Source organism: Cyprinodon variegatus, unplaced genomic scaffold (assembly GCF_000732505.1).
Source record: "Cyprinodon variegatus isolate N-32 unplaced genomic scaffold, C_variegatus-1.0 Scaffold421, whole genome shotgun sequence".
NCBI classification, from domain to species: Eukaryota; Metazoa; Chordata; class Actinopteri; order Cyprinodontiformes; family Cyprinodontidae; genus Cyprinodon; species Cyprinodon variegatus.
In genome coordinates, this window is record NW_015150874.1 from 386,329 (window position 1) to 396,685 (window position 10,357).

The 10,357-nt window shown below is 33.3% G+C and overlaps 1 protein-coding gene across 6 annotated transcripts in view; it reads right to left on the reverse strand.

Moving 5' to 3' along the window:
• fcho2 (FCH domain only 2) overlaps positions 1-10,357 on the reverse strand; it is a 67,517-nt gene that overhangs the window by 40,813 nt on the left and 16,347 nt on the right. For all 6 annotated transcript variants that reach the window (XM_015388374.1, XM_015388375.1, XM_015388373.1 and 3 more), the window contains exons 2-4: positions 6,838-6,929; positions 1,651-1,725; positions 1,423-1,564 (exon numbers count right to left, since the gene is read on the reverse strand). In XM_015388374.1, coding sequence (XP_015243860.1) covers positions 1,423-1,564; positions 1,651-1,725; positions 6,838-6,929 — 309 coding nt within the window. The remainder of the gene's footprint in view (positions 1-1,422; positions 1,565-1,650; positions 1,726-6,837; positions 6,930-10,357) is intronic.

The following is a 10,357-nucleotide window of genomic DNA, read 5'->3' on the forward strand; positions in this document are numbered from 1 at the left end:
ACAAAATGTTTAGGCTATTTTTTAAGTAAAAAAAATGTTCAAAGAGATTGATTGGATGGACGCAAGATTGGATAATAAGTTCCAGACTTTTCAGGACTCCTGTTAAATCTTCTTCCAGCTTTTCCTTACACGTGTGAAACAGACCTTTATCACGGTACCGCAGGAAGTAATGAAATCTACACAGCAGCTGCCAAATATATACGCAACTCTGCCTGGATCGGAACAGTCTGACTATATAACCTTCATGCAGAATGGTGGTTTCAAATAAAACTAAAATCAAAAAGACTAACGGCTTTTTTTCTGTTATTATATTCTTTGTTTCCCTGATTTTTATTTTTATGTTCACAAAAAAAAAAAAAAAGAAGAAGTTTGTAACCCTAAAGCTCAGTAGAGTCATGTTACATTGCCACAAATACCAAACCGTATCGATACCCAGGCAAATATTTGATACCTTTTTTGAGATCATGGGGATTAAAAAAAAGTAATATCATTTAAATTCATAAAAATATTGTTTAATAACATAAAAAACTCAATTTTTTTCTCAACAGAATCAGAGATTTAATCACTTAAAGAATAAATGCAAAATAAATAACTCAAATGTAGCAAAATTTTAGGGTTGTTTGAATGATTACTCTTTTAATGTGCAAATAATCTAGAAATCTAATGTTAACAATAGCAAAAATATGCAAACGACAGTTGTATTTAGTATTGATACCTTCCCAAATTAGTATTGTATCCGGATACAGTGTTTGAGTATTGATACTTTTGACAAACCCTTGATTGGAGAATTTTTGGACATCAACCTTAAGAGGACTTTGATCATTTTTATGTTGCTATCATTACACCCAATAGTTAAAAACCTCTAAACAGAGCAGGAAGCCTTTTGTAATGACAGGAACAAGAGAAATCTTTGTTTAAAAATGTCAGAGAGCCTAAACATAATCATCCTGTCGACTGTATCATATCATAAAGACTAAAAGTTCTGTTCTGATAATAAAATCAAACAAAACACCCTACTGTTTTCTTTCTAAATATATGATTACGATTATTGCTATGATGATGTAAGACTTTGCTTCTGTTTGCTTAACTATATTTGTACCAAAGAAGCTCTATCATTAACATCTTTAGGTTTATAGTATCTTTAAAAATAGATCAGGGAGGGAATATGAGAATAAAATATTTTCTGTCACATAAAAACACAAACTAGAGGTTCAGACCCTTTTATTAGTAAAAGCTGGAAACAATGGCATGCAGTTTATCTTAAAGACAATTCATTAGAATTAAATCGTCCTGTTGTCTGTTATGAATAGAAGACATTCAATCTAGCATTAATCCAAGTGGGATTTCTTGAGACAACATCTCCTATGGCCATAAAAAGAACAGTTCATTCACATCTCCCCCATAAGAAGGTATCGGTCTTACTTTCTTATGTGCTTTGGCCTGTTCCTCCACATACTTCTGTACATCTTTTATCAGGTCTTGTAGCTTCTTCACTAGATCCATGTGTAAACCGGCCAGTTTCTCCGTAGAGGTTTTGAAGATATCCCACATTGGTGCAAATGTCCTGTTGGGTGGGAGAAAACATGATAAGATTCTCCTTATCAAGAGTTCTCTTTCATTTCACTGGGTTAAAAAAAGGCAGAAACTCACCCTAGCTGAGAGAAGTTCCCAGCTGACTTGGCAAGTTTGGTCATCGACCTGGCATAGGCCTCTTCAATGGTACTCCTATGGGGAGAAAAGATGTATTTGCTTAAATATTCTGATATTTAAAATCCATATCAAATTCATAGCAATATGACTTTTGACTGAGCACATAAAATGGAGACACTGAGATATAAATATAAAAACTGATTTTCTGTGCAGGGAAATATCTGCATGTTAGAAAGCTAATTCTTGAATATTAGCTTTTCTTTCATTCAAAGGTATAGAGGAGGATGTTCGTGAATTTTTGAAAAGACCTGCCCTCTCCACTTATAAAAAAATGCACATGCACAACCCCATACCCGCTCCTGAGAGGGAACGCCAATTAAACGCATGCGAGAGCATGCACGAGCGCATTTCTCCTCGTGCATGCTCTGTTTTAAAGTTGCTGTTTGCATCGCTCATGCAAGATTTGTAATGTTTCCACTATGTCACCGCCAGTAAGTGAAAATGGGAAAAGCACGTAGGACGGATTTACGTAAACATATCACTAGAATGGTTGACAATTAAGAGGACCACTTATTTTGATGATCCACACGGAAAAAAGAACATTGTCCACCATAACTTTAAGAAGACGCAACATAAGCTGTCAGCGCTACACTGCTCTGCTCCCAAGACCTTTTCTCCTTTTTTTTGCATCATGGGCGCCAACTCTAAGGCATTTAATAGGGATGTAACAGATGAAAGCAAAATGAAACACAACTGTAAAATAAAAGGAATAGCATGAGTGGTTTTCAACAATTCTTTAATGACTGATATTTATTTGAATTCAATCCACCTACTCTTTTAAGCAAATAGATAATGAATATTATCCCGTATTTTATATATTATAGTTATATATAATATAACTATAATATATATACCTATTATCTATATATCTAGTTTTTAACCATCAAAAGTTGAATTTAAAATAAAGCATTACTGACAAGAGGAGCTGGAAAGTAAGTCATCTGATAGGATTTGGGTTTATTTTAGATAAATAAACCAGAACTATCAGTAAAGTATTGCAGCAGTTAGATATTAGATGTAGTAAACCGTACATAGGAGGTGTAATATACCTCACCGTCCCTTTACATAATTACCTTTATTTACATTTATGATGTTGTTTTCCCACATGTACCTTGCTGCTGTCTACACAGACTCCAAGATGATAAACCTCTGCTTCATTATCTTTTTCTATCTGGATGTTAAAAACCAACCTGACAAATTTATTTATAGAAGAATTAATGATGAAGCACAAACGTAGTTAGACGTCTGTTCCACTAAAACTATTCAAGACGGACTTCATATTAGATGGTAGTATTTATTATGACAGTCTACTTGAACATTTCCAGTTACAAAAAAGACCAAATCCTATGGATTCATAATTACAAATACAATTAAAGTTCATTTATTTTAAAAGAGATTCAAAAGCGTAAACAGATTTTCCCTAAAATATATCAAAATTAGGTATATATTCAGACCTCATATGATCTTTTTTCAATTTGTCTTAAAAAAAACAAAAAGAAAAAAACACCCAAATGTAAAGACAGAGATAACTGCAAGTACAAAAATATGATAATATCATCAGAGAGTTTTTTTTATTTTTCTAAGATTTATTTAATATATTTAAATTTGTTGTTTTTTTGTTTGTTTGTTTTTTCAAATGTCTCTTTAGCAGATTGAGTTTTATGAATTGCTTTCATTTTCAGTTTTACAGATCTCATTCTCTTCATCAGTAAAATGTTCTTTATCAGTTCTTTCAGAAAGTTATATACATATATAGTTTATATTCTCACACATGGAATAAAACTACTTCGTTTTATCCTTAAAACATTGTGAGAAAGTTGACTACAGTAAACTCCTAGTATCACAACCAAACATCTAAATACACAAAACACAACAAGAAGTTAAGATTTCCTGAGCTTCCAAATGATTTTTTTTTTCGGGGTCACTATGCGCCACAATTATAGAGAAGATTGCTGACTGGACTGATGTCCAGAACAAAGTCTACCACTACCTTCAAAGGGACTGAAGGTTTGGTTCTTCACAGATGGCTATTCATATTTATGGAAAGGTTAGTGGAGGGAAATAGTGTGGCAGCAATGGGAAAAACTGCAACCTGCAACCAAAATCTGCACAAAATAGAGTTGGGGAGTTTCCGACTGAGTGAACTAAGTCTAGCCGAAGTTCATCATAGATGTGTACTCACAGAGTGTATTAAACATGGGCTACAAATATCATATTCCTCGTATAAAAGCACCTCAGAAGAATCGAAACTTGTTGAAGGAGGAAAAGAGCTTGACAGTCATTTAGCGGCCTAAAGTTTTATCCATAAATGTATAGATCTCCAATCTTCACAAGCCTGATGTTCTGATAAAAAAAAATATTAATTCTTTACTGATACTATGTATTAGTCCAATTTTCCATGGCAGTGAATTTTGCCTTGTCATTGTTTGAATGCTATTGTCATCAAAATTACTTTCAAAAAGTGCTTCAAATAATTTTCCCTAAATAGCACCTCAATTTCACTTAATGAATTGAAACTCTTTTTTAGCGATATTCTGATTTATTTTTTTTTTTTATGTACAAGTGTAACCACTCAAAATGAATTATAAGCCAAAATAATGTTAAATGTTCGTTAAAATAAAAGGATTTAGCAAATTGGAAAGTTTAAAAAAGTTAACAAAAAAGATGAATTTTTAGTCTGGAGTTTAATTAAAATGATATATATATATATATATATATATATATATATATATATATATAAAGGAAATTAAACAATATAACATTGCGTACCAGAGAAATTTACAACACATTATGCAACAACCATTTGGAGGCTTTTAAAAGCCAATATGTAAATAAATAGAGAATGAGGATTTGAATAAGTTTTTCCCCAGGAGACAATTTACCAGGAGTGTCCAGTTGAATGTGTCGCTTTAGAGTAGAAACAGAAAGAAAAAACTCTCTATTGTCTATTGTCTTTAGCTCAAATGAGATTAGAGAAAATTATAAATAATATCTGAAGGGCCTCCTAAAAATGTTCAGGTTTATCTTGACAATGAATTACAGTCAAGGACAGAAAGATGCTGCCATTTTATCCCCACTAGAGGGAGCCATAGTGCAGTTTATTAAACATGATCTTTGCTGCTTGAGCAAACTCAACCATTTGTAAGTAAAATAAGATTAAAATCATGCTTAATTCAGAGTGCCAATGCTTAAATCTGAAGGTCTTATAAATTGAGATTGGATCTGGTAATAAATAACTATTAAGAAACGCCAAAGGGAAAGTATTAAAGAAGCTTCTATCTAGGTAGAAAACTTTAATTCAGGGAATCACCTGATTATTAGGAAGTGTTAACCAAAGAACTTACAGCCTCCTGTCAATTATTGTTTAATGAATACCTGCCAGGTGAGGTGTGGTATTAAAGAACAATAGGTGAAGCAAATTTATTTTTCAGTAAAGGCTCTCACACAGCAAGCACTACACACATAAAGAGAGAAGAGACAGGAATTTATAGACCAAATAACTTCAACCTCAAGTTGAGATACTTTGCCAGCAAAACCTCAAATTAGTCTTGGAACATTCAACCAAACTACTTAGCAAAAATGAAAGGAATATGAAAAAAATAAACTACAGGGAAAAAAGAATAAACCTGAAACCAGTAAATGATGGGATGATACCACAGATAAGTTTGAACAAGGTGATATTAGCTGTGAGAGAAATTTTAGCATCTGGACTAACCCTGCTCCATTTCAAAATCTCTAACTCTTGGAGGGAATCCTATAATCAAAGCATGGAAAAAAATTGTCATTTTTAATATAATTTACCTCTAAACATTTCCAGGATTAAAGGACTAATGTCTCAGAATGATCTGGAAAAACTAATCCATGCGTTTATTATTAGTCGAATTGATTACTGCAACGGTGTTTTCACAGGTCTGCCTAAAAAGTGGATCAGACAGCTGCAGCTGATCCAGAACGCTGCTGCCCGTGTCCTCACTAAGACTAAGAAAGTAGAGCACATCACCCCAGTTCTAAAGTCCTTACACTGGCTACCTGTCTAAGAGAATAGACATTAAAATACTTCTGTTAGTCTATAAATCTCTGAATGGCTTAGCAACTAAATACATCACAGACTTGCTATCAGTGTATCAACCCTCCAGACCACTCAGGTCTTCTGGCTCCAGCCTGCTCTGCATACCTAGAACCAGAACTAAACATGAAGAAGCAGCATTTAGTTCCTATGCTCCACATATCTGGAACAAAACTGTATTTCCAGAAAACTGTAAAAGTGCGGAAAGCTTGAGTCCCTTTAAATCAAGAATAAAAACCCACTGTTCTAGTTAAACAGTTCAACTAAAACATCATTAGTTCAACGTTTTTATTTTCTTTAGTCCAACTGTTTATAATGTTCTTATTTTTTTGTTTCTGCATTTTTTTATTTTATTTATTTCCTACTTGCTTTGATTCTTTTTTATTTTCCTATATTTTAATCATGTAAAGCACTTTGCATTGTCTTTGTACTGAATTATGCTATACAAATAAATTTGCCTAAACCACTACATGAAATACGCAATGGCAGATTTTTGTCCTTTAAAGAACCTTAAAATGAGAAATTCTTTCCTAAATCATATTTTCCGTGCGATTCCATTAAAAATGATCAGCATTTTAAGACTGGGCAGGAACTCCATCATTTCAAAGCTACAGTTGTTCAGTCATCTTAGTGGAGTACATTGCATTCCTTAAATTGCAGTAGTGTCTGGATGACTCAGCGCAATCTTCCACGACAGACGGACGGGAGGATTTCCTGACGTTAAACCAGGTGTCAGACGAGTTCTACACCTACACCCTCTAGAAGGCAAAGGAAATCTCTGAAAATGGGAAGGATATAAAAGGAACCTCTCATTTTGCCATTAGGGATGTGCAGCGAACTGATGGCTGCCGGCTAGACTTGTGTCTTTATTACTGAGCTTTACTCAAAAGGTAAAGAAAGCATTGTTGATAGAAGTCTTGTTGAATAGTTTGCATCAAATAATTTCAAAAAGGACAAAAATAGAGCACTAAAATACATAAAACTGGACTAACGGCACTAAAACTGGAAGAACGGCATAGATAGCTGTAGGTGTATCAGTTTACTCAAGCTGCTGGTCATACCTTTCTCTGATGAAGTCTGTCAGCTCCTTGGAGGAAATCTGCCCATGTTTCATGTTATGGTAGAGCACATCGAAGCCATTGTTCTTTTCTCCCTGCATTGCAGACACAAACACACAAAAACAAACAAACCCAGCATTAGATCTTGGGAAAAGGTAAAGAGAGACACAGAACCACTGTTTGCAGTATACGTTACCATAAGCAGGTTTTCCACCACCAACCTCCTCATTGCCTGCATCGCTTCTAGCTGTGTTTGCAAAACCTTCTGGTCAATCATACTCATCTTAGCCATGTTTGAGAGTTTTAAACTTTAACAAACTGCAGCAGGCAGGTTTAAAGCTACGGTGTGTTTGTTGTTCCCATTCACTGGGTAACGGTGTCATGTTGCACTGCTGCTTTAAAGCAGGCAAAAAGGGACTTATAAATTATAGATCTAAAACGTCGCTGAGGATAGAGTGACAAACTTGTTTATACTGTCTGCTTTTAGTATACGTCCCAATTTATCCCATTTAAATTATATTAAAATCTTATTACTTTACAATATAAATCGAAAGTACTCATACCAATTTTCTTTTCTTTGGTCTTAACTCGTGTGTTTTTATGCTTAGACTTCTTCAATCTGAATTAAAAGTGTTTTATAAATTAAGTTTGATTAAAAAAATATTTATTGTCATAGAATTACTGAGCAAGCTAATTACTAGTAATAATGATTGTAGGGCTGTTATTAGTAGATTTTAGTACATGTTTATGTGTAAGCTTAAAATATATATATTTCACTATATCGTATTTCATCAATGTGACTTATATGAAGCAGAAAAGGCTGACAGAGGAAAACTAAACATTTTAAGATTTAAAATGTTGATTTGGTCCAAAATGATCTTTTTGTGAAGAAGCTGAAACCTAAACAACAGTTTCTAAAGGTAACATTTGAACGTACTCACATTAACAAAAAGAAGAACTCCGCCTAGATTTAGCATGCACTCACCAACTTAACAAGAGAAAACCTGTTTTATGATCTAGACGATCAATTAGTCATAGTTAAACAGACATGAAGCAAGCAATCAATAGGCAGCTGCTTTGCGGACTACTCTGTGTGCAAAGATACTTGGCAGAAAAAAAAGAAAAAAAAACAGAGTGTGACAATCAAGCAAAGTTTGGATTTTTTTTGCAGTATAGCAAGTTGTGCAGTTATTCCCCAATCCTTCATTTCCCTACAGTTTATCCTAGCAGGTAAAAACCTGAGATCAATCTCTTTTTCAAAGGGGACCTGTTAATTCAGCAGCCAATGCAAATCCATGGCACTGACAGCCAACGAGAAAAGGAGCCAGGGACCAGGCAAAAGACAGCAATATGAACATAAATGCAGTGGGAATAATCCAAAGCATCACCTATCTAAATGTAAGACAAAAAAAAAAACTAAATACACAAGAGAGATACTCAGATGTTAAAACTACGAGTGATATAAGACTAAAATGGGGTAACTTATTGAAATAAAGCACAGTTCATACATACTGAATGAACATTTCTTCATTGACCAAATCAGTTTTTACCATATGTTCAATGTTATATTCATATTCTGACCCAAACACCATATTGTTACTTGTTGGAATAGAAATAGCAACACTTTTAATGTAAAATCAACAAGTAAAGCCATTTTTTAAAATTTATGGCCCATGCTTATTTAAGCTAGTGGAGAATGAAACATTAACAAATCCTATAAGAATAAATAAAATGGGCTTACATACTCAGACACTTAGGATAAAACAATTTTTTTATGTCCTAAAGGAGAAATCTTTTTTAGAAGGGCATCCAAATAATATTATCCTCACTATGGAGGGACTAGAAAGTCACCAAAAAAGAAAAGCCTTTTCAAATGTAACATTTAAATAATGAAATTTGAAATCCAATTTGAAAAGCATTTTGTAATTATATATAGAATTACATTACTATTGAATTATTAGAGAAATTGTACATTTTATTTATTAATCCATTATTAAATACTGGAATTTGTAAACATAAATTTGATTCTAAATACCTTTCCTAACCATACATTTAAAAAATGTATTCAATTTTTTTCCTTTTCAACATCTATTTTAAAAAATACTTTTTATTTCTGTTTTACCTGCCCCATTTACCTCTTCTGGTCTCTGATAATACTGGAAACCAGTTAAATCAATCACAATTGCTCCTCAGATGTAACCGGCCCTCTAATTGGCTGGTTACTGGAGGGTTGTCTGTTCAAGCCCCGCCTTTCAGTGTCGTGTCCTTGTGACACTTCACCCTCATTGCTTAGTGATGGTGGTCAGAGGGCGTGGTGGAGTGTGCAGTGTAATGTAGCTTGCCACCATCAGTGTGTGAATGCATGCGTGAATGGGTGAATGACTGAATGTAGTGTAAAGAGCTTTTCTTTTGACTTGATAAAGCTCCTTATAAGTACATTTATTATTCACCATAAAGAAATCCAACAAGATACAGTGGTTAACCTGCACTGTAAAAAATCTGGGGAAAAAAACAAAAAACAAAAAAAAAAAACAGAAAAGGTCCTGGTAATTTTTTGCCAGTATCTTTTCAGATTTTTTTAAAGGATTTTTCTGTAAAAAGAAAAAAAAAAAATCAGTAGAAGAAAAAAAAAAAAAGACAATTTTTCATAGCTGAGCGGTCCAACTTTTATTCTTAACTTCAGCAAGAATTGATTAATTATGTAAGAATCTTTCTTTAAAAATATACCATATATAAACCAGTTTTAGATGAGAATTCATAAAACACAATCTATACGTTTTAAGATGTTAATATTTTGATTTTAAAAAAAGCAATTAGAAAAAATATGTAATGAAAAAACAATCTCCAGTAGCTTTTTACACCTTGACCATACATGTATACATGAATGGCTACACAATACTATCTTATGTATTGCTTTTAGCAAGCACTATGTATGGGCGTACATTGTACATTGGAAAAAGGATTTAGAAATAAGTAAGAATTTCTTAAATTAAGTGTATTTACCCTTAATTTGAATAGGGAAATGAGATGGTTTGCCAATGGAATGAGTATTTTTACTCTTAAAATAAGATAATTCGATAATATACATTTGAAATAAGACAATGTGATTATTTTTTCTTATTTTAAATCTAAATTGTCTTGTCCCAATGGCAAAATGTCTCTTTTATCTTCTCAATTTAAGAACAAATGCACTGATTTTAAGAAAATATGACTTATCTAGATTTCGATTTTTTGCAGTGTACGCCCTTTGCTAAATATATGACAAATTGTACACCCTGTTTTGGGGAGGTACAGCTTTGGTACACCCTAATTTTCCCCCGGAAACTTTGTTCAAATGTTCAAAATTTCACAAAATTGCTACTCGATGCACCATATCAACCAATCAGAGAAACTGATCTGGGAGCTGGCAGGGAGACAGACACAGCGCCGCTGATGCAGAGCATTATGGTCACTCCACTGAAACTGTTTATTGCCTAAATAAACAGGCCTTTACTGGCCAAATCAACTTAAAATGTCGAAAACC